This window comes from Platalea leucorodia, assembly GCF_965183815.1.
Source record: "Platalea leucorodia genome assembly, chromosome: 19".
Classification (NCBI taxonomy): Eukaryota; Metazoa; Chordata; class Aves; order Pelecaniformes; family Threskiornithidae; genus Platalea; species Platalea leucorodia.
Genome location: NC_138841.1, coordinates 7,114,284 through 7,139,119, shown reverse-complemented (window position 1 = coordinate 7,139,119; position 24,836 = coordinate 7,114,284). Strand labels below are relative to the sequence as shown.

General features: G+C 46.0%; 1 protein-coding gene across 2 annotated transcripts in view; it reads left to right on the top strand.

The window, feature by feature from the left end:
* The first annotated feature begins 295 nt into the window (after positions 1–295).
* KDM5B (lysine demethylase 5B) overlaps positions 296–24,836 on the top strand; it is a 61,295-nt gene continuing 36,754 nt past the window's right edge. Inside the window, exons 1-5 of one of the 2 annotated variants that reach the window (XM_082330196.1) lie at positions 296–796; positions 13,584–13,661; positions 15,044–15,166; positions 16,058–16,228; positions 22,978–23,112. In XM_082330196.1, the coding sequence (XP_082186322.1) occupies positions 659–796; positions 13,584–13,661; positions 15,044–15,166; positions 16,058–16,228; positions 22,978–23,112 (645 nt within the window). In that variant the 5' untranslated portion in view covers positions 296–658. Of the gene's footprint in view, positions 797–1,329; positions 1,576–13,583; positions 13,662–15,043; positions 15,167–16,057; positions 16,229–22,977; positions 23,113–24,836 lie in introns of those variants that run through there. The other variant, XM_082330197.1, reaches the window with a different exon arrangement.

The window sequence follows — 24,836 nt, the reverse complement described above, 5'->3', positions numbered from 1 at the left end:
AAACAGAGCTGCGAGGGCCGCCGGCCCATGTGCCGCGGGCCCGGGCGGGAGCGGGCAGCGGCGCCGCGGCCCCGCCGGCGCCTCAAGCGCGGCCCCGGGGCGGCGGGGGGCGGCGCCGCCCGAGGGCGCGGGGCTGAGGAGCCTCCCCGAACCAGCGGTGCTGGGGGGAGCGGCCGGGCGGGCCCGGGGCCGCGCACAAAGGCGGCGGCGTGCGGGGCCGAGAGCGGGGAGCGCGGCGCTGAGGCCCGGCGGTGCGGCGGGAGGGCTCCCCGGGCCGCGGTCCCTGCCGGCCCCTCCGCGCCGAGCCCGGGCAGCGGCCTGAGAGCGGCGCGCGGGCCGGGGAGGGGAGCGGGACCGGTTCTTCCCCACCTCCCCCCGCGCGGGCGGCGGAGCGCTGCCCCCGGCGGCACCGGTCCCTCCCCGGGGTCCGGCCCCGCCGCCCCCTCACAAAGGCGCGTGACGGGGCGGGGCGGCCGCCGCCCCCTCCCCCCGCCCAGGCCGGGGCGGACTCTTTTTCTCTCGCGCTCCAGCTCCTCGGCCCCCCCTCCCCGCCCCCCCCTCCCGGCGGAGGCGCACGTCCCGTTCCAGCGGCGCTCGGCGGCCCAGCGGCTGTTGCAGGATTGTTGGGAGCGGCGGCGAGCGGCCCCCGGCCCGGGCCATGGCCGAGTTCCTGCCCCCGCCCGAGTGCCCCGTCTTCGAGCCCAGCTGGGAGGAGTTCGCCGACCCCTTCGCCTTCATCCACAAGATCCGGCCCATCGCCGAGCAGACCGGCATCTGCAAGGTGCGGCCGCCGCCGGTGAGTGCCCGCATGGCGCCGCCGGGGAACGGCCTTTGTGTGGCGGCCCGGCCCGGCCCGGCCCGGCCCGCACCGGCGGCCGCCCGCCCCTTCCCCCCCGCCTCGGGCCGGCGGCCGCCCCGCTCCCCCCGGGCGCGCAGGTGACCCCCGGGCAGGTGGGGCCGGGCGGGGAGCGCAGGCGGGGCCGCCCCCTCCGCCGCGGTGAAGTTTGAGCGTCCCCCGGGCCGGGGCCGCGGGGCTGGAGCCCGTCCCCGCCCGCCAAGTCGCTCCCAAGTGCCCGGCGGGGAAGTAGCCGGAGCGGGGGAGCGGCTGACCCGGCCGCGCCGCGCTCCCCGCCTCGCCGGGCTCGGCCCCGCCGCCTGCCCCCGCCGCTCGGCCCCCGAAAGTTCGGAGTCGGCCGGGCCCCCGCGGGCGGAGCGGCTGCTGGGGGCGAGCGGTCCCCGCGCCCGGCCCCGGAGGAGGCAGCGGCCGGGTGTTGCCCTCCATGTTGGCATTGTGGTGGTGGAGGGCGGCGGGGGCCGCTCCCCGCCCGCCCCCGGCCCGGCGGCGGCCTCCCCCGGCCCTGCCCCCGCTCCGGCTCCGCTTTGATGCAGGTAACTGCGTCCCCAAGTTGAAGAACAGCAAACTCCGCGGCTCTGAGTTTGGCTGGTGCCTTCGCGAGCTCAATCCTAGACAGACATGGCCACCATTTTAGAATGCAATACACAGTGGGAAGAGTAATAAGCCTTCATCCTCATCCTCATCACCTCGGCCGACGGCGTAGTAAGCTCAAAATTGAGGTGTGAATTCTGATTTCCTTTTGTTGGTCGACTCGATTTACTGAGAAATACTGTGAAGATCTTGGAAGCGTAGTTTGTGTGGTCATCATTGTTAGTTCATTTAAAGGGCTAAACAGCCACGCTGGTGAGGAGAGGGGCTTCTTAGAGTAAAAATCCAATTAACAAGCGTGCGTGAATCATCTTTATTTTGAGTGAATTGCTCTTTCTCTAAGTGGAGGGTGGTGCAAGTCCGGGGTGGTGCAGCTGGCCGGAGGTAGTTAACATGACGGCAACAACTAGAATGCTAAACAGCCTTCAGTCTCGCCCAGCAAGAGGTGAAGCTGACAAAACGTTTCTGCAGACTTTGAGTTTTGCAAGCGAGACTTCCGAGTTCAAAGAAATAACGTTCAGAAACACATGCTCCTCAGTTTCGTGTTTTGATCATTGCCGGGACTCCTGTTGGTAACCATCCTTTTCCTTCCGAATTAAAATAGAAGGAAGTCGCTGCGTTACTGTCTGAGGTGATAGAAGTGTTTGTAGCAGACTGAATAAGGTGAATCTCATCGGGGAGGAAGATGTTTCTGTCCTCTGGAGGAAGAGTCCCGGTTTGCAGCGGTACGAACGCACGCAAGAACGCTCTTGAATTTACATCTAGGTAGAATGTGCCAGTGCCCCTTTTCATGCGGTGTTGCCAAATGCTGGCATAGTTAAGGGGGCGAGATGGTTTTCATTATACGGTCAACATTGAACTTGTGTAATATTTCTGCGTAGAATGATCTCCTTGGGTTGTGTATTGTCAACAGCATTTCAGCAACTGTGAGCAGAACAGAATTTTTATGAAGGTTTTTTTCTTTTGTGATTTGTTTTAAAAAAATCTCATCCGTGTTTCTTGGCTGTGTGTGGAAAAAGCCAAAACCCTCTAATAAAGGCTTCTTGTAAGCTGTATTATCTGGTAGAGACTCATAAATGAATAGCTCTCCGAAGGAATGAATTACTTAGTCCAGCTGCATTGTTGGTGTACTCTCATCCTCACTTACTAAAGAGCTAATATCTGTCTGTATTTACCATCATATGTTTTCACTGAACGTATTTAGAAGTAGGATGAAAGTAGTTGGAGCTGCTGAGGGCTGAACACCTAATAGTTGCATGGGGCCTGGCTTTCATGAGAGCTTCGCTACCATGGCTCTTATCTGCGCTAGATAATGACTCGGATGACTTGTGCAAGTGCAGTTGTTCATTCACCGGCCTGGAGCATAGAGGGAGCCCTTCCAAATCTACCAGAAAAAAGCCTTGAAGTTGACGTAGTTCCTGGCCTTCCTCCTGAAAACAGGAGACGCAATGAATATTCAGTTATTGTTCTTTTCTATGTAATCGAGCGGTTTGTAATACTGCAAGCTGCAAACTATACCGACCTTTTCACAAAATTATATACGTTCCAGCCGAATGCATTGTTTAGCAACGGCCGAGGTTTGAAATCTTCATGCATCCAAGCGAAGCTTTTGCCTGCGTTCTTAGTCCGGTTACGTGCCGGTAAACAGGTAGGCAGCACCATGAGCTGTCAGGATCTGCGCTGAAAAAGGAATTAAAAATTTGAGTGCTGGGCTTGCGTTATTTTAGCTTAAACTCCGCTGGGTAATTATCAGCAGATGAATTTGTGCTTTTGTGTCTGAACTGCAATATGGAATAACGTCGTGTGAGACTGGTGGTGCCCGACGGTAGCCTCACAATGCGATTCATGAAGAAGTCCTTACTCCTAAGCTGGCTTTGATGTCTCAGCACCAGACCCCAAGGAGGAGAGCTCCTGTTCTCTGAAGCACCAGGGCCATCTTGCCCTCTGGTACCTTTCCGCTAGCATTAGCGGGGCACCGGGGAGCTTGGGGAGAAAACCACATCTGTGGTGGCTTCTCGTCTGGCAGGTTTGGAGGACAGCAGACTGGTTTGTGAGGGGGTATCGAGGCATCTGACGTACTGTAGAGATCTGGGTGGAAGATAGTGGATCCTGGGAGGTAGTTGCATGTTCATGGGATGAAAGAACGTCCAGGAGTATGACGGGAGGTATAATTTCTGTATAGCAGTTCCCAGTTGAACGCTCAAAAGAAGCTTTGTTCTCTTCATTCCAGTTCAGTTTGTTCCAGTCATCACTGGTGACTTAGTTTTGCTCTTATTTGGGTGATTCTGGGATACTGCAATGACTGTCTTCTCCAGGGTGCAACAATAACCATATTCACCACCACCATTTTGTATGGCACGGGAAAGCAAAGCAAAGGCGCTTTGTCAACGATCTTGAGCATAAGCAGACGGTCCCAGCGGCACCAAAGGGTTCGGATGAGATGCGGGGCTTTACCAGCGGTGGTTGCTTCTGGTAGTTAACGTGCTGTCTAAGTTAGAGATGCTTTGACTCCTGGCTGCTGAACCGAAGGTGGGGAGCTAGGTGCAGAAAAGTGGATGGTGTACGACTTGTTTGCAATCCATCGCGTGCCGTGTTGTAGTCAGGATTTTCTTCTGTGAACTGAAAACATACTTTATTATGATTTCTTTATTTAAATTGTAATCTGGAACAGTGATTTATTTCGAAACTTGGTGCGTCAAGTGGTGGCCTTACGTTCTGGAAGATTTTGACAGCTCTGCAAGTTATTGGGGGCTTTTAGAGGAATGAAATGAAGTATTGCTTGCGAGTGGTATCGCTGTTATTTGAAGTAGGTAGGTAGTAGTAATTAATGAAAGCAAGTAGTCTAACAAGTTTCAAGCCTAGCTTCAAGAATAAAAGGTAAAATGTAGAGCATATGATACCGTTCCTGCTCCAAGTCGTTCTTGAGAACAGACTCTTCCTTCCGCTTCATTGTGTAGTGGCTTCACTTGCAATAGCTAGTAACAATTACTTAAGCCTTACTTACCATGTCAGTCCATTTCAAAATATACAGTATTGTACAATATACTAGAAACATTGTAATTTTCCCATGGCCAAACATGAAAATTGAGAAAATTCAGGCTAAATGTCATTGCTTTAAATAATGTGAATATGGAGAAGTACAGTCAAGGCCTCCAAGTAACCTTAAGTCTGCCCTGATGAAGCAGCATTTGAAGATTAGAAAGTCTGTGCTTATATAGCTGAAATCTTGAAGGAATCGACACTGGAGTTCTCTAAATTATTGACTCACATTTTTCAGTAAACACTGGAACACTGGGAAACTTTCAAGAGGCCAGGAGGCATTAACTTCATTATGGATTTAAATTCTTTATGGGTGCAGGAGTTGTTGCCCACGTCTCACTCCAGGGTAGAGGAATGGCTGATACCGTCCTGAAGAGGAACTCGAAAGGTGATAGTATGAAATGGGATTGTATGAAAACTGGCGTTGCCAAATTAGTTTTGTTGTTTTCTGTGAGACTATGTATTTGGTGAAGTCTGTTGTGTTGTCATGATCCGAGATCTATAAATTAATTGTGTTTCAGTATTCTAATTATAATTGTTATTGCGCAGAATTGATATCATGCTGAAGGAATCACAAATTATTTCAACTGCTAATGAGATTTTGTAATGAAGGATACGTTTCTAATGGTCTTTCAGAACCTCTGGCCAACGGTATCTAATTTTCATTAAAAGTCTAGAAGAAGAAAATAAATGATTCCATATAGATCGCAGGTTTGCAGCGGGTGGCTCATTGTTGTCGAGGGATCCCGATTGCCTAATAAACAATGGCTGTTATGGAACAGTAATCACTGAAGTAGGACTCAACGTGAGGTTTTACATTTAGGAACAAAGGAGCGTAGGTCAGTCTTAGGGGAGGGAGGACTGTAGAAAAAATAACGGTGGAGCCTTGTGGAAACCAGCATAATGGCAGAACGGGTGCTTTGGCTAAACCGGTGAATGCAGCTCTCGAGGTTCGCCGTGAAAAATAGGATGATTTTACCTCTCTGGTAGCATGGGAGTAGAAAATAACTGCATTCAGACAACTGCGCTCGTTTGAGAATTTTAAAAAGATTTGACAACTAGAGAGGGTACGGAGAAGTGTCAAGAAAGTGAAAGAATGAATTTTGAAAAATTTAACCTTAACAAAGCTTGAGTGGCGAAAGCTGAAGGCACAGGGCTTCTGAGAGCTGAAGCTGCTGCTCCAGGGACGTATTTTCAGGAACAATGTTGATTTAAACAGCGTCTGTTCAGGCTGCTCATTCAGCTGCTTGCTTGATTTATTTTCATGTTTATGGAGAAAAAGAAAACACAAAGCAAACCAAAAACCCGTTGTTAAACTATGGACTGAAACCAGTTCACTTTTGGAGCAACTTTGTGGAGGGTCCTGGCGATCTCCCGGTGCTGGAGCTGTAAAACATGCCGCTGCTGAAACAGGAATTAATGCGGCGAATTGTGATACTTTGTCCTAAACGGGAAGTTGATTGCGATGATCCCTCCGATCTGATGATACACAGAGGCTCGGTCAGTTGATTTTATCAAAAAGAAAGGAGAGGTAACTCAATTACAATACGTAAGTGAGCTTCACAGGGAGAAAGTCGTAGGTACCGCGTCGTTTGTCAGTCGTGATGAGAAGCGCTCGAGCCGCTGGTTCCTCTGCAGCACAAGCCAGGTTCACTTAGGTGGCAGGGTGTGCGTTTTTCACTGGGATCAGCTGCTAGGAAAAGAACGAAGCGGGGGGGTGGATTTGCCCCTTTCTGGCACTTTGGGATCAAGAACAGGTGGGTTTTTGGGAAGAGATGTTTTAGTGCCGAGGCTCCTGTTCACACGCTGTCAAATTCTTGTGAGGAAAGATAGATCAGTCGCCGAAGCTCGTTAGGCACCGCGTGCTTTAAATGAAGAATTTGCTGCGTTCAATACAGGGGTCGTCCGGTGAAATTAGGTACATTCAGAGTAGGTGATTCACTGGTCTCCTCTGATCTTTAATTATCAGGAAAATATGAAAAAGGAGTAGTGTTTTACTAAGGGCAGCTGCCCCGTGCGGCGCTGCTGCGGTCACCAGCGGTACGGTTTCTGCACTTCAGAAGCACTGAAACATTGGAGTGCGCTTAAAGGATGATGAGAATATCCTCTGCTTGACCCCGTCGCTTCCAGCGGGGGTTTTAAACGCTCGCTCTGTTCAGCTCGTTGAAAATTTAAGCTGAAACAATTTAGCCCAGACCTCCATATGGGGCAATAGTAGCGACAGGTTTGTGGGGGTTTTGTAGTTTTTGATTTGTTTGTTTAACTTGAGATAAACAGTGTCAATTAGCTAAAAGCTGAAATTAGAGTTTCAAACTAAACGCAACTCCCTTCCCCAGCATTGAAGCTAAAGCTGCCAGTGAATGGAACTAATTTATGCCTGCGTATCCATTAGGATGTGCTTTCCCTCAGGCCCGAGTTACTGGGTTATAGCCGGGACCCGCTGGGGGGTTGTGCCGTGCGCGTCTTCGGGAGACCAGGTTGAGTGTTTTTAAAAGCCAGGGAGAACGTCTGGGATCATACGAGCTGCCACCCTTACGTGTGTCTGAGTAAATGCTCTTCACTGGAAGCAGGTGCTTCACAAGTGAAAATGAATCCGAGCAGCTTGAACGGAGAGTGTTGTCGATCGCCGGGGCGGCCGGCTGCTGCGGGGAACCCCCGGGGCAGAGGCAGAGCCCTGGGCAGCTGAGGCTCCGCGGCTGCTGAGGGATGGAGCCAGCAGCGTTGTCTGTGGCTGGTCTGCTGCTGTTCTGGGGTGGCTGTTACATGCAGATCTTTTCTTAATCCGAGTTACGTTGGGATTAAAATCCAGGTTTGAAAGCTGTTGGTTACAGATCTGAAGAGGGCACTGACTGTCTCCAAAGGGCTGTCATGAGAGAGCTCCAGAACCAGTCGTCTGTGCCGCTCGCCAGTTGGACGTCCTCTGGGAACGCACTGCGAGATCAGGCCAAAGGTCCGTCCACAACGTGCTGTGTCCTGAGCGAAGATGGCAGTAGCTCCTGGGGCCTGGTGCCCTTGGACGCTGACGGCCGAGTCTGGCCCCAGTACGGATGGATGCTCTGCTTCAAGGTCTAGGTCAACGCCTCCGAAGCGAGTCAGGGATCTTGGATTCGCTGCCAGCGCGCTGACCCCAGCGCCCCGTGCATCTCCAGCTGCTTGTGCAGTGCTGCTGGTACATGGCTTATTCTTGCCCGGTGCTGCCAGAGCCTCCTTATCTGTTCCTTGCATGCGGTCACCTCCATGGAGAGAAAACTGGTGTCTCCTGTACGTAAACCCTGCTGCCTATTTTGTGTTGATGTTCAAACCCTATGTATAGTTTCCATCCCTTGCCTTTGGGTCCCAAGGAGCAGCTGGCTCTGATGCTTGAGAATCATCTTCACTTTACCCAAGCTTTTCTTTCTCTCCAAGTTTGGAGCTGGCACAGAAACGCTGGGATCTAGAGAGGTGATTCCCATTGCAAGCTCATCTTTGGCTGTGGTTCTCAGGTGGGAGGGCTTTGCGGTTGTGTGTGTTCTCCTTTGCTGGCCTGCAATACATAACGGAGCCCAATTTTGTCTCAAATGAGAAATACTCCACCAAGCTTACGTTATTGAAGAGTTCTGCCCGTAAGGTATGTCACTGCACCCCGGGTCCCTTCTTAGCAAGGAGGAATTCAGTGGTTTTGTTGGAAAAATCACCTGCATTCAAAATGACCAAGCAAGGACCGTGTCAGCACAAACTAGGTTAGCTGATGATTGGTGTTACCGACTAACGTTAGCCTTTCAACAGGGTCAGAGAGGGATTAGTTCCCGTTCAAAAGGAAGCTTTGTGGATGACCCACTGACACTGCTGGGGCGATAAATGGTGGTGCACGTTGGTTTTGCATAGATTCTGCCATCTGAGCTTCTTTTGAGCATGTTTTTAATGTAGTCGTAAACCCACGAGACTAAAAGGGACCTCCTGAGTCACCGAGTCCGCTCCCTCCCTCTCCGAGGCAGCAATCATCTAACACCTTTGCAAAGGCAAGATCATAGATCTGGGAACAAAGAATGTAGGTCACGCTCGCAGGGTGGGCATCCTGGGAAGCAGGGAATTGCTATAGTTAACTGAAAGAATATGTGTTTCTCTGGCAAAAATTGCTAAGATATTCTTTTGAATCTTACTATGAGACGCTGTCTAGCAAAATAATGGAAGTGACGTCTTTTTTTGTGTCTGACATTGGAGAGATCGCAACTAAAATGCTACTTGCCGTTTTCAAAAGATGTTGAAAGAATAGGAGAGGTTTCGGAAAAAAGCCCGAGGAAAATCTTTATTTGCGAGGCTGGAAAGCTGGTCCTGTAAAGAGAAGCAAAAAGATATTTGTTTATTGAAAAATGTCTCGAAACATTGCTTCCAGGAAGCGTTCGTGAATAGCTTCTTGGACAGTAAGCAAACAAGGTATTTGATTAAAAATGAGATGGGGAAAAAGAAAAGTTGAAGCTAACTAACTTGTAGAACAGCTTACCAGTGACAGTGGTAATTTCTTGTTCACTTGAATTAAAGAGGGTGGGGGTGGTTAAATTTTAATTAGAGAGTGAGTTTGGATGAGGTGCAAGGTTTACCAGCTGAAATGATATGGAGGCTGCCATCCCTGTAAACAGCGAATCTGGAAGGAGGAATATAGAAATAGTACAGAAATAGTTCTGCTGACCCTTTGTAGTTTGCATTACTACTTGAAATATTAATGTGATTCTTGGAGTATGCCTTCTGCACAGCTAGGTTTGTCTGTAAAGTTTATAGAAAAGTTTGAAATTTTGATGTCAGTTTCATTTTTTTCATTCATTTTCGGTATATTTCACTCATTTTTGGTATTCAGGTTTATTCTGCTAGGTCAGGTTAACAAATGCACGCTAACGTAGGCAAATGATTTTGCGTGTCTCTTGTAGGCTTCTAACAATCGCGTGTGGACAATAGAAAGCAACAGAGTCATTTCAGATGGAAGAGTCTAGGCAGTGTAAAAACTGATTTTTTCAGGAAATTCAGGTTTTCTTGCTTTTTGCTTATCCTTAATCTTAGTGTTTAGCGTGGTTGTTGAAAGAAACTTGAATTGATCTTTTTAAACTTTTTTTTAAATGGGGAAATCCAGACCAGTTGCTTTTGAGGACCTTGCAAGTGCATGCTGGATGGACATGGCTAGTCTGACAGGTTTCCCAGACGCAAACTTTAGGGAAGTGGCCCTGCAGAGTTGGTTTGTGTGCGCTCTTCTCTTCCACAGCCAAGCTCATCATGCAGATCAGCACATTTGCAGCATTGGCCTGGCCACGAAGAAGCTCCCTCTTGTGGTGCTGCTGCATTTCCAAGGTGCATAAAGGCATTTCTTCCAGAACACATGGCTCTTAATACTCCTTTTGATGAACATTGCATTTATCTTAGTAAGTTGTACTTCAAAATGTATGCGAGCTTTTTGTTGAGTAAATAATATACTTACTAAAGAAGGGTTGAAAGCATCTTGCTTAGGAATTGAGGAACTTGCCGTACCCTGGAATATAAGACAATAAATATCATTTTCATTGCTTAGATCATCTTTGAGTAGTTCAGATGCTCCAAAATGAACTGGTTTTGACTTTAAAGTGAATCAGTGACAGTCAGGATGGCCTGTTTGCTGCACCTCCTGTAATGTCTCCAAACGGTGAGTGGAGACGTTATGACTAATGTCACATGAAACAGTTTGTGATAAATGGGATGTGCAGTAGTGTGTTTCTAAAGTCAGAAGTCTTTTTATAATGATCTTATACGATCTGTTATCTAATACGTAGCATGCATTTCCCTCAGCTCTACCTGCTGAAAAATGTCAAAAGCTGGAGTCAATCCAGTGTTACCTCATTAAGCCAATTTACCGTGTCTCAACAGAAGTTCTCACAATGACTTTCTCCTCATTAAGAGTTAAACACTTTTAAGGCTGTTAAATTTTTGTTGCTAGTTGATGGACCTATCTGCCCAATAGCCCCAAAAGCCGTCTACTGGAAGTCCTGTATTGAATAGATGAGTTTCCAAAGCTGCTCTTTGTAAAACAGCTGATGTACCATCAAAGTGCTCTGGTGTGCACATTGTTCATTCAGTATCATTAACCTTAAACTGCAAGATGTAGAAAATACCTGTTGCGGAAGCTTGTGTTATCTGGAGTCGTGTTACTTTTTCCAGTGAACTGGATAACTAGTGCTTTGCTAGAGCAAGCGTCTTTGGCCAAAAAGGAAAGAATTTCCCAAAATGTATGCCAGTCAGTAATAAATAGGAGATGTATGGAGCTATCAGCTAATTCTGGAGTAGCACGTTTCGGTACGCCATGTTGTGAATGAGGTGTTTCTATAAGATAATGCACGTAAACTTCTTCATTTGCTTTCATAAGCGGAGGGGACAAGCTTGCTTCTGTCCTGTCTGAAGACAGGCTGCTTGCTAGCCGTGGGTCCTAAGCCTGTATCTGTCCTGGGGACCCTTGTATCTTTATTTCTTTAAGATCGAGCATGAGCTGGAGCCTGTAGGAACAGGTCAGAATCCGGTTCCTCCTGCTGCGCCCCGGTGGCGCGCGGGCTTTCCTCCGGGCTTCTCCCCAGTGCAGCAGGCTGTGCCAGGGGACGCGGCCCGACCAGAAGAGTCTCCCGCGCTCTCCTCTCCCTTTTTTGGCTTTACGGACGGTCTGCCAGTACTTTATCTGCAAGCGAAGCACGGCGTCAGGCGCAGTAACACTGTTAGAGGTAGTGTCATTGCCCGTGCGAGCTGAATTCTCGCCTCTGGTCTCTTTATTCCTGCTGCTTGTCCTCTGCAGATCCTTACTACAGGACCCAGTTTCAGGGTAATGGAGGGCCCACCTGGAGACAGCCTTGGCTTATTACTTAGCGAAGCAGTCAGTCACCACATGCCTCTCTGTTTTCATGTACTCTCTCAGCCTAATCAAAGCACTCAGGATCTTCCAGCTCTCCCTTCGCAATTTAATGTGGTCCCCGGAATGTCCCGTGATGTTCCCTGTGTCATTACGACTGCGTATCCTCTCCTGGTTTGGTTGCCTGTCTTCTGTCTTCATGTACAGAGCAAACTCCAGATTTGTGCCTCATGGTGTAACCAGTTGGCTCGGTTTGAGATGCTGTGTTGAAGTATGGCACTTCAGATCTTGCCCTGAATGTTCCCAGTCGTGTTTCTCATCTTACACTTTGGGGACCATCAGATATCAGGACATTACAAAAGAATGTCAAACGTTTTCTTCGTCAGACTTGCAGTTTTCATTGCATTTGGTGTTGTGGGAAACAAAAATGTAGGGTTAACTTTAGTTGTTCAAGAACATCGTGCCATTGGACACCAGTCTTAGTGTTGTGGTTAAAAGACCAAAAGTGATGGAGAAGCATGTCCCACTGGTTGAGGATTGGCCATCCTCTCAATAATTTGTCATCCTGACCCCCCCTATTGTCATCTAACTTCCAGTTCAAATTTTAATTTCACCCTGGCCTTGCCAAGTTTTGATGTGCTGAAAATGCCTTGTAGGATCAGAAGACTTCTCTCTTATTGCTAATGTAGAGGTCTGGATTAGTCAACGTATGTTTGATAAAACGCATAGATTGGCATCCCTCTTTGCTCTGCAGGTTTTCCGTGCTCTCGGTGACTCTTGCCTCCTCCTCCCTAGTTGTGAAAATACCGGGTTCTGCCATGGGCTCGCTCTAGGGACAGGATGGGGTGGTCATAATATAAAATTGAGCCTGGGTGTTGGTATGCAAGATAATTGCTTTGCAAATCCTTTATGGTTGTTTTTGACACTGGTTAGTTTAGCATGGCTGCTAAACCAACAAATATTCTGCTTGTGATGCTGAGCTTATTTACGTTGCCTTAGTCCACAGGCGTTGAGGAAATGTTCTTTTTCCTGGTAGAAAGCTCTTGTCTTACGCCGCTATTAGTAGCTCTCATGCACATCATCTTCGTTCTGTAATTAGTGATAATAAGATAGCTTTATATGTAACAAATTACTGTCAAGTTTAAATCAAATCTAATTTGGTTTAGTGAAGCTGTGTATTGCCAAACCAACTGGATGTGATAGATGTCAGAGATCTGAAAGGTAAAATTGCTTTATGGTTGTATTTATAAATAACGCTACCAGTTGCAGGTATTTTGTGAAAGTAATAATAATTTTTTTAATTGGTCATATTCCAGCTGTTCCTGAATGTTTGCAGACAAGGAATTAAGAAAAGAAGCTTTTTTTCCTGTTTTTTAGTGCAGCTGCTGTTTGTTTTAGAGACCAGCATTTATGAACGCTAACTGCTGCATTTGTCCTTCGTGAGCATTTAAAGTCTCTGCTGTCCAATGTTAGTCTTCCCGATTGAGGCGGGTGTTTCAGTTTGGATCACGGTTCACGAAACTTCACTTTGTTCTGTGTTTTGCGTGGTAACGATATTGAATTCGCTAACAGAAGCGATGTCCTGTCTCAGGATTGTAACTGAGTTTCTGTTACTCCCGTTTAAAATGCTGGGTGGGTTTGACCCGCCCAGGGCGTTCGCCTCTCGCCGTCCGGCGGACGCGACCCTCGCCTGTCGTATGGTTCTCATTTGGGAACGGGCCTGGGCAGGTGATGGCTGTCGTGAGACCGGGGCGAACAGCCTGTGCCGCAGCGTTGGCTGCCCTGCGTGGGGAGGGAGAGGAGGGACTGACTCGGTGTGCAGCTGAAGGCTTATCTTTGAGGACAGGTCCTTAGTCCCTAAATGTCGTGGTTTCAGTATCTGCCTGTTTTAAAGGCACAATGAAATATTTGCGGGGTGGGCAATGGGATTGGCAGGAGCTAACTCGGCGTATTTAATTTTTTCCTGCTTTCTAGGCTTGTTCAGCATGAAGTAATTTGGAAGCAAAAGCAGAGCTCAGCAGAGCTGGAAGCGCGGTGGGGTGCGGTAGCTGACGGGCTGGGACGCAGCCCTCGCCTACGGGGAGGTGCGGCACAGCCACCGCGCTGGGGTCCTGCCGTCTGCCGCAGGGGCGCGGGCTGTGCCGCTCAGGGGGGTTTGGAACCATGGAGACCTCTCCCGTGCTTCAGGCTTACCTGGCTTTTGACTGGCCTGTAGGGAAGCTTCCTTCATTTTCCTGGTCTTTTGATGAAACTCTTCTGTTTTTCCAGGACTGGCAGCCTCCGTTTGCGTGTGATGTTGATAAGCTTCACTTTACACCGAGGATCCAGAGGCTCAATGAACTAGAGGTAAACTGTAAAGCTGAACATCGCTTCTGTTCCAAAATGTTGAAATATTTTGTTGAGGGGGGGTGTTTCCCAGTGGTTTGACCGTGAGCTGTGTTTGACTTGAGCTGCCAGTGCTCCGGACCTCTGAACATCAGTTTTTAATTAGCACAGAAATCCATCTGTTTCAGAACCTAGTTAAAAACACACCAAGCATAAAAAATAAAGTTAATGCTCATTAAAGCACCAAAAACATAATTCAGGCCTTTTCCACACAGGGGTGCTTATAAGTGGTTAAACTCAAATTCTCAAGTGCCATGGATTTGTGTCTGCATTTTGCACGCATACAGCATCTTTTAAAAGTAGAAGAGATGAAACATTTACAGAGCGCTTTAAAAATAACAAGCCATTTGGAAGAAACAATTACAAAATCTGGATTCGGTTGGTGCAAAATTTGCTGTTCGCAAGCACTTTCATTCACTGCTTTCGTGAATTCAGACCAGAAGAAGGGAGCGGCGAGGAGCCCTGGTTCGCTCGCTACTGGTCCGGATTGGAATGATGGGGATGCTTTGCCTGCCTGATTTTTCTCAGGATGCTTGCTTTCGAACGTCCTGATGTGGTTCTGTGCAGTGCCAGGGTCAGGGCTCGAACGCTGCCTTCGGGTGCTAAAAAAGAAAGAGATTTGTGTGGCTGCAGGTGGTTCAGAGTTTGAGAGCAAGCCAGTCTGAATAGACAGGGCCATTTTTTTACCTTAAGAATAGAAAATGTGGTAACAATGAAATGTGTCAAAATTAAAGTCTAAGCTGCTACTCTTTAACACAGCAACAGTCCAATTACCTTACTGTGAGAATTGCTGTGCAAACACAGTTGGCTTTCCCTGCCCTGGCTGGTTTATACCCGTAAAAATGAAATGAATGCGTTTGGGAGTGAAAAGGGCTAACAAAAAAACCCTTTTGTTGTGGTCTTTTTTGTTTTTTGGGGTTTTGGGGGGGGTGTATTTGTTTTTGTAATAAAAACATAGGTTTATTTTTGGTTTATTACAAATACACCAAATCGTAATAAACTATTACATTTATTAATGTAAATAATCCTAGCAATGTAGCTAGTTTAGGTAGTTCCTAGCAGTAGTAACTCATTGCTTGTCTGTTCTCGGGACGTACTTTTCTTTTTTTTTTTTTTTTTTTTTTTTTTCAGTAAAAGTTAACAATAAATGACTTGAGGAAAGACTGGCCGTATCTGTATGGATTTTTTTTTTTTTTCCCCCTGCATATGATGCGAGGGAAAATGCCAAATTACACTTGCAGAGGGAAAAGCCAGGCAGGCGACTGAGGCTGCAACATTACAAACCCTGGGATACAAAACCTTAATCTGCATTTAGCATGCAGTTCATTTGTTTTGTTTTTCAGGCCCAAACTCGTGTAAAGCTGAATTTTCTGGACCAGATTGCAAAGTTTTGGGAGCTTCAAGGATGTACGCTGAAAATTCCCCATGTGGAGAGGAAGATCTTGGATTTATTTCAGCTCAACAGAGTAAGACTTACAACAGAGAAACTCTTCCTAAAATGATGTTGTGTTATCTCAGTGTCTAGGATATCACAGTTGTTCAAGGGAGATTTTGGGGTATATCTAAGCTGGAAAACGTATTACTTTGTTTAGCCTAACATAGCTAACATAACAAAATAGTAGGAAATATAATATCGTGGGAGTTTTCATGTGAGCTTGGAGATAAAATCAAATTTCCAGCTCTTCTTTAAAGTTGAACTTGTATATAAACTGGTCAAGAATAAACTTAGGCTTAACTGAAGGAAGCTTGTGAGCAATGACAGCAGTGAAAAAAACATTTTTCCATTAGAAATATGGGAGGAAAAATCCAATTACTTTTAGGATGAAGTTTTTTAAACTTCTGGAGAAGTTTGTGTTCTGATAGCAAGGGACAGGATTCACTGACCCCAAGGATGTGTTCCCTCTCTATGTTTAGGTTAGTTTTTATTTGGTTGATTTTGAGCCTATTTCATAGCACTCCTTTGAGGGAGAAGAACTGATTGTACTGCACTAGAAAGTCGTGCTGGAATACAAAGTAGAGGCGTGACAAATTGCAGCCAGACAAATTCTCAAAAGTAGGCTGAATTACTGTTTGGTCATTTAATAAAGGTGCTGACTTGTCTCTAAAGTAATTCAACAAGTTTACACTTCCTGAATAGGTTATATGTTACATGTTCCAGTTCTAGCTTTTAAACAACTTTCATGTTTTGGTTTGGGCTTTTTGGTTATTGTTTTTTTTGTTTTGTTTTTGTTTTTAAAATCTATGTTTTTCTGGTCTAAAATAGCAATTGTGGTGTTGTCTTTTAAGCTAGCAGTGCTTTCCTTAAATGCTGATAATGTTAGTATTAAATATATAACCATTTTTGTTTCACTTTTTAGCTAGTTGCAGAAGAAGGAGGATTTGATGTAGTTTGCAAGGAGAGAAAATGGACCAAAATAGCCACTAGGATGGGATTTGCTCCTGGCAAAGCCGTGGGTTCGCACATCCGCGCACATTACGAGCGCATTCTGTATCCTTACAACTTATTCCAGTCTGGAGCGAGCCTATTGGTAAGCTGTATTGAAGCTAACTGAAATCCAATTAATTGAGTCTGTTATTTTTTATTTATTGATGGAACATTTCCAAAGACTGCGGTTTATGCTTTATGGCATGCAGGTGGCAAGATGCAATCTGTGGTGTCGGTGCAAGCAATTCGGAAAGCCATAGGCAAACTTTTAATCAAAAGTAAAGTTTTTAGAATTACTCTTCAAGGTAACTTCTTACTGACTGCTTTGAGACCTACCTTTTTGTATTTTCTCTGTATGGTTTGCAGCAGCATGATAATGGACATGCAGACATCCTATAACGATTTCTTTAGTGCTGTTTTGTCAAATGCAAAATACGGCTTTATTCACAGGTCATTACAGGTCCATCTCTCTGGTATAACAAGAGTGCTGTGGGGCTGTATCACTTGTAGATGGAGTGACTGAGGGACTATATCAAACCATGGCAGTTCTGTGGCACCAACTCATCTCGCTTCCACTAAGGGCCTCCAAGTTCAAGAATGCTTCATGGATATTGCAGTGTAGTGAAAAGTATGGCTTTTGCCTTCTTTCAAGCTTAAATCTTCATCCTTCCTGCTTAGATTTGGCCGTTAAAACAAAATTCAGGGTTGGTTGAGAGTGGAAGCAACGTGATCTCTAATGAAGAATAGGGCTTTTCTTATAGAGCAGTAGTGATTTATTTGGAAAACCAAAATAGGTTGCAGTTGCCAACACTTACCGTGATGATCTTTTAAAGAGTGGAGTGTTGACTTTTTTGAAGCATAAAAGCCCGAATCCTGTTACAAGCACATCTTAATCTACAGAGCTCAGCATTAGCCTTTTACATAAAGCTACCAAAATGAGGGAGGGATTTGACGTAAGTCAAGAAAGGTTGGAATCGAAGGCTTTTTACTTGGGTAGTGACGATCGCTTTTCAGCAAAGAACAGCTAGATTCTGCAAACCCTTCAAAAAAATAATTTAACTTGTGTAGGTTTGAGTGTTTTACAAATGGGGGATGAGAAAAAAAATATAGTTGAAGTTAAAAATCTTCATGCTAGGGAAACTACTCTATCAAAAATATTTTGCCTTGCCTCAGACACATTCATGTTAAGCACTGGAAAGCAACACCATTTTCTGAAGGCATTTCATTGAAAACTTTGCATTTTTATTAGTTCTGAGAACTGTGGATTCTCATTTGTTTTGAAGCTGGTGTGTTTTGCGACACCTCGCTTTGCTTTCATATTTTTGAGGTGCAATTGCACAGGGAAAGATCTAATTAAAAGCTGTCAAACAGTTAACGTGGTACCAGGCTCCCCACGCGAGTGTCTGTCGCCCAGCTGATGTTTGCATTCTTGGCTTTCTCAGTAGTGGACCCTTTTGGAAGAGAAAAGCCTTCTCAAAGGAGGTCACGCTTCTTTTTATATGTGACTTTCCAAGCTCTCTCTTGCAATCGGCACCTGACATTTGTTCCAAAGTGATGTTTACTGAATGCCGTTCTGGAAAAAACATGTAGGTATGGTTAACTTAATTATTTAACTCCTTCCACCCGCACTCCCCCCCAGCTGTTAAAATATTCCCCTCCTGTATGTGGCAGACATGTATTTTCAATGAGCTGAGAGAATCCACAGATACATAGAAATCATAGAATCATAGAATCATCAAGGTTGGGAAAGACCCTTAAGATCATCCAGTCCAACTGTTAACCTATCACTGCCAAGGCCACCACTAAACCATGTCCTCGAGCACCACGTCTACCCGTCTTTTAAATCCCCCCAGGGATGGGGACTCAGCCCCTGCCCTGGGCAGCCTGGGCCAGGGCCTGGCAGCCCTTTGGGGGAAGAAGTTTTTCCTAACACCCTGCCCTGGTGCAGCTTGAGGCCGTTCCCTCTCGTCCCATCGCTTGTTCCTGGGGAGCAGAGACCGACCCCCCCGGCTCCAGCCTCCTTTCAGGCCGTTGCAGAGAGCGATGAGGGCTCCCCTCAGCCTCCTCGTCTCCAGGCTGAGCCCCCCCAGCTCCCCCAGCCGCTCCTCCCCAGCCTTGTGCTCCAGCCCCTGCCCCAGCCTCGCTGCCCTGCTCTGGCCACGCTCCAGCCCCTCCATGGCCGCCTTGGGGTGCGGGGCCCAGCGCTGAGCACAGCATTCGAGGGGCGGCCTCACCAGTGCCCAGCGCAGGGGGACCATCCCTGCCCTGCTCCTGCTGGCCACACCGTTCCTGACACAAGCCAGGATGCCACTGGCCCTCTTGGCCACCTGGGCACCCTGCTGGCTCATGTCCAGCGGCTGTCGACCAGCACCCCCAGGCCCTTTCCCGCCGGGCAGCTCCCAGCCGCTCCTCCCCACGCCTGCAGCGGTGCCGGGGGTTGCTGTGCCCCCAGGGCAGGACCCGGCCCTGAGCCTTGTTGCCCCTCACCCCGGGGCCTGGGCCCATCGACCCGGCCTGGCCAGGGCCCTCTGCAGAGCCTCCTGCCCCCCAGCAGATCAGCGCTCCCGCCCAACGTGGTGTCATCTGCAATTTGTTTTAAACATGTAAACTCATATGTTGAGTTTAGCTCACTTTTCACTCTAAGATTTTACTTTTTTTTTTTCTTCTTGACAGTGTTGTCTTCCAGCTGAGTTTGTTTTGCAGTACATTTTTTGAGGGAAGAATCTCAGATGAGATTCTTTCTGGCTTTCTTCCGTGTGTTCTCAGTAAGCAGTGCTTTCCCAGATGCTGCTTGTGTAGGTGTCCGTTTTATTGTGTGTCTGTTCAGTGCTTTACTGGGAATCTTAAGCATCTGTGATTTTTGTTTTTGGAGAAGATGTAGCTATTCGATTTGACAGCTGTCAGTTTGGGATATGTGGTTCCTTCTTGCGATATTTCAACAAGCCTTTTGAGAGAAACTCCTCAGGCAGCCAGGATGATCATCCATAAAAGATTAGCACTTGCATTCACTGATTTTTTTTTTTTAAATTTTTTTTTAATTGGTAGTACTTGCAATATTCTTTGACTTTTTTTCTGAAAAATCTGAAAATATGGAATGATGTGGTTTCCACTGATGACTATGCCATAACTTAAATCTCATCCAGATCTGTGTATAGCATTAATTGTTTGTGTGGCTTAAATATATGTTAAACTGGCTTCAGGAGTTATTTTGACAAATATCACAGCTGGAGATATTTCTATATACATACTAAAATAGTGAAACTCTCGGGAGCTGTTCAGAGGTGAACAGATAGCGTGTTTTTATTAAAGCTCTTGTTCAGTCAAGCAGCAAAAATTTCTTAAACCGGCCAGTTCCTAATACTCAAAAGCAGCTCTCCACAGGAGTGTATTTATTTTATCTTGAAACATTGGAATAGAGAGGTCTAGGGTGTTGGGCTCCAGAGTAGTTGCAGGAAACCTGTTGGTGTACCGGTTCTTACTATCTGTGCCTCGCTTTTATTCTTAGCCATAGTAGCCATCAGTACGATAGTACAGAATCACGCTGTATGCCCAGAGGGATGCGCGTCCCCCCGCGGGAATTGAGGTGTCCAGAGTCTTCTGTCAATGCGTCTTTGGTGATGCGTTGCCCAGATATTCGCATGATTTAAAATGCAGCTACAGTTTGGGGGGGGCTAGAGATGGTCTTGTGGTGGTCTGTTCTTCAGTGAATACAATGGGTTCAGTAATTCTGGGTCTGGAATCTTTTCCAAGCTAAGGCATTAATGTCCTAGTGGGATTCATATGTCCAAAGATTTATATGTGTATGCCTCTAATAAAGATGTTTGTGTGAGATAGTTCTCTGGGAGCCTTTATTGTTACTGGAGAAAAATAAGCACCCCTGGAGTGTGGTTCTTATCCTCAAGTGGATACGTAGCAGGGGTAGACCAGTTGGATTCAGCAAGCACAGGGAGCCTGGGTGATCAGCTTATGTGTAAGTTACTGCTTCGTAAACATCTAAACCTGGAGGAGATGGATTGTATCCCTTTTTTTCCATCTTTTGACATCCCGGAGGCCTCGTGGACATTCCTGCTGTGTCCTTCGACCGCCTGGCGAAGGAGCTGCTACTTAGCGGTTTCAGCTGATGGGCTTTTAACTTGCTCTCTGCCACCATTTGGAGTTGAAGGATTACATCTTCTCAGAATATGGGATCATGATCACAATTTAGATTGCAATATGTAGGATGAGCTTATAGTAAATTATTGATAGAAGGTTAACCCTACCAAAAAGGCTCTGCTAGTTAGGAGAGGAAAGGACTGAAGAAATGGCAGCTAGTGTCCTCGGTTGAAGACCTATGCTTGCAGTTGATCAGATCCGTCTAGGAGTAAAGTAGGTTCAGAGGAATTCCCATCCTTAAGACAGGACTTACCTAGAAGAAGAAGAACTAGCAGTGTAAAACTGAAATGTTAATTAAGAGCCATTTCATGTTGCTGCTTTGCCTTGACATTACTGAGGCACTGGGAAATGTTTCTGCTTCAATAGTTGTTGAAACCTCAGTGTTTAGGAAGTGTCTTCTGGGCTTTTTTTTTTCCAATGAACTGTTGATTGAAATAAGTGAGCGAAAGGACTGTTGTGGTTTAACCCGGCAGGCAGCTGAGCACCGCACAGCCTTCGCTCGCTTCCCCTGCCCGCAGTGGGATTTGGGGGGGGAGTAAAATTTGTGGGTTGAGATAAAGACAGTTTAATAGGACAGAAAAGGAAGGGAAAATAATGATAATAATGATAAAAGAATATACACAATAAGTGATGCACAATGCAGTTGCTCACCACCCGCCAACCAATGCCCAGCCAGTTCCGAAGCAGTGGTTGCCACCCCCCAGCCAACTCCCCCAGTTTCTGTACTGGGCATGATGCCATAGGGTATGGAATAGCCCTGCAGCCAGTCTGGGCCAGCTGGCCTGGCTGTGCCCCCTCCCAGCTTGTCGCTGGCAGGGCGTGAGAAGCTGAAAAGTCCTTGACCAGTGTAAGCACTGCTCAACAACGGCTAAAACACCCCTGTGTTATCAACATTATTCTCATACTAAATCCAAAGCACAGCACTATACAGCTACTAGGAAGAAAAATAACTCTATCCCAGCTGAAACCAGAACAACAGTGCTCTTCCCCCCCCCCCCGCTTGGACACTCCACCAGAGTGAGGCAAATTCTGCTTTTTGTTGTTTTTCTTGCCAGGTTTCATTGCCCTTTTGTTTAGGAGAGGCTGTTTGCCTTCTAGGTACTTGCTTTCATGGATCGTGTGTCCTCTGTTACTAGAAGGAGTAGGAAGTATTTTTTAGTGAAAGGTGGATTTCACACAAGGACATGATTCAAGGAACCAGAATTTACAAAAGTCATTAAATTTGGCAATGTTCTATGTAGCATTAGGCTCATTTGCTTTTCTGTTCTCTCACTTTCATAGTTTTCCTACTTTTTCCTGCTTTTTCTGCTTGTCCATTTTTTTTTTGGACTGAGAAATTGTTGCTTGCGACTTTCTCCCACTGATGTTAATGTGAAATAATTCACGTCGTCTTCTTTCCCTGTGAGTTTTAAGGGAGCACGGTCTTCTGAAGAGCTAGCCGCGCTCTCTGTGGCCTCCGCGTGCGCAGCACGGGAGCACGCCCAACTTGGAGCATCAGCTGCAAAGTTGGGTGGTTTCATGTGTGTTGAAATTAAGTCAGACAGTTGCTTCCAAAGAATAAGTCTAAAGGTTACGAAGTCTGAGATCAAAAGCAGTCCTAAACAAAATAGAAGTTCTGGAGGTTTCTTTGAGCAGTGGTGTGGGCTGTCTGTGGGTGATGGGTAATGATGTCCTGCTACCCTTGGCTGGTATTTCTCTTTTGTTAAATACACATTTCTTTCAGCGTGGACTTGTCTTCTAAAATACCACTTTTTCCTCCTTCATCCCCCCTTCTGTCTGTCATTTGTTTCTGCCGGGCTGATGTCTGTGCTGGCTGCAGAGCGTCGGTCCCTCGGCCGCTGCAGTGCTTCTCTTGCAGCTCCTGTCCTGTTTCTTTCGTGCTGAGAAAATGTTTGTGATGGGAACAGATGTGAGCTGGGGAAATGTGGATCCAGCAATTTGTGTGAAATACTTTCTGGCAACACAAGACTCCTTTCTTTCTTCAGGATTCGTTGTTTGCTCATTAAAAACTGTTATATTTGGTCTGCTGTTAGTGAATGTTGTGTGGCTTGACAAAGTTGGAACTGTCATTAGTTATTATTTTTCTTGCCAATTGTATGCACAGTTTGCAGCAATTAAATGTGTTCGTTCAGTGAGTTGGAAGGACTAAAACTGTTCTTGCATCTTCTTCTTCCCATCTGCCCTTCATTCATGCAGCAGTGTTGCCGTCTCCAAAAAACATAAGGAACGTAACATCTGCAATGTTGTTCAGACAAAATTGTATTTCATTTAAGACAGGGATGTATGATAGGCTGTAATTTACTTTTATATTGCTTTGTACGCTAGCATTACAGTAACGCAACCTGAGGACACTCCAGCAGTTTCCAGTCTCCAAAAGCACCATCTTCTAGAAGAACTGGTATAGGTATTCCCATAGAGGAATGTTGGGTGCTCATAAAATTTAAAAGATTACTTCAGCTTTATTTAAGATCCTTTATTACAGTTATTGCATTCGGTAAAAGGGCAGAAAAAAGTGATTTTGTGACTTGTTCAAATAGGTAATGTTACAATTAACATAAATACTAACTGTTTTTATTAACTCAGCGCAATGATTATTAAAGCCCTGTCTACATTCTATCACATTAGCCGGGAAATTGTTCTACACAAAGTTTGTATTAGAAGCGGAGGCAGAAATTAAGTAATCAAATTGTGTCTCTTCAGTGCTTGCAGAAACCAGATCTCACCAGTGACACAAAGGACAAGGAATATAAGCCCCACGATATTCCACAGAGACAGTCTGTTCCGCCGTCTGAAACTTGTCCACCCGCTCGTCGAGCAAAGCGCCTAAGAGCAGAGGTGAGAGAATCGGTCCTTCTGCGGGCGAGTGCTCGTGGCGCCCGAGCCTGAAACCGTAATGCGGTGATGGTTTGCCTGCCAACGTGGCACAGCAGGTTTTAGTTAAGTTACAGGACAAATTTTATTTCGATCAGATCACTAAACGTATATGCATAGTAAACAGTGGTTTAACTTTTTCTTCATCATTGTTAAACATACCTAAATATTTATAAATGCATAAATTATAAATATTATGGTAAGGATTGTGTGATACTTTAAAAAGTGTGTTACTGTGGTTGGGAATTCTGAGAGGCTCTAGAACTGAAGCTGTTCCGCTTATACAGTAGTAATGAGCATGTACACTATAATAGTGGTTTTAGCAGAATTATAAATAACACGGGGCTCGTAGGTTAAAATGCAGGTGACAAATTCTAGGAATGAAGCTTGTCTTTTGCAGCTTTGATCTCTGTCGTTTCCTCAGAGGTCAGCCACTGAACAGTAGTTATTCTTTAAATGTGTTGGGAGGTTTCTGTAAATCTTTCATGAGTTGAAGCCAGACGTTAGAGCAGAGAAGGTTTTTGCTATAACATCAGCATTGTTGTATTTCATTTTTTACTCCAAGTTCTATCAATTTGCTATACTTTCACTATGTAATATAAGGAAAAAATTGCATAACATTAAGTCAGTATGGTTTTGTACAGTCAAACAGGATTAATCTTACATGTGCTTAAGAAATACTGTTTATTTGGAGAAGAATAAAATTTATTTTTTATATCTGCATGGAGTTCTCCTGTGAAGACCTATTTTAGGAGCTCGCTATGTGTCTCCTCTGCTGGAAAACGGTTCTGCTGTGACTTCAGTCCTTCCAGGCTGATGCTCCTGCCTTCAGGGAGTTTACAATTTCTTTTGTTTGAGCAGATGAAGAGCAGGGGAGGTTTATTCCCAGGAGATGGTCGTATTGGCGCTGACATCATGAGTTAGGAAGGTCATGATTGACTCTGTTTATAATTCAGAGTTCTATTTAAGTTCGTTTCAGACTCTCTATTAACTCCCATTGTTCTAGTCTTGGTCTTTATTACTACCAAGTAGTACAGCTTAGTTGTTGCAAATCCTGCCTTAGAATTATTCTTAGTTAATAAGTTACAGTTAAGGTTTTCTAAAGCTTTTCCACTCAAATACTCAGTTACAAGTAGGTTTATAATTCTGAGAAACCCTCAGTAGTTTGATCTAAAACTTTCCATTTGAAGTATCTGCCTGGGGTTGAAAGATGCTAGGTCTCATGTATCCTTTAAAGATTAACAGCAGGGCAAATATATACTAAAATATTATCTGTTTCTCCGACAGTGGTGTCAGGTGGCGCTGACTAAAGAGTGCGTGGTTTTGTCGTTTCTGTGAAAGCTGACTGCTCTTACCTAGCCCAAATGCAAGGCTCCCCGTCCGCCCTTTCCCTGCGCGCTACTGGTGTCAGGCACCTCGTTTTTGTGGCAAGAAAATACTTGGTTAAGAACAGAATTGAAACAGAGAGAGCTCAGGCTGAATTAAGCAGCATGGACTGGCCAGCTTAGGAAGGAGCTGTAGTGCTTTAAGACAATAACTTCCAAAAGTTAAGATTTGTTAATGTGAGCGTTTCTGTTCCATTTCAGTGCAAAGCCAGCTAAGTTGATTAAATCCATGTTATTCTTCATTGAAGCTACGCACAGGTGATTTTTGCACTGACCTGGTTGCAGAGTAGTAATGTTTGGTTA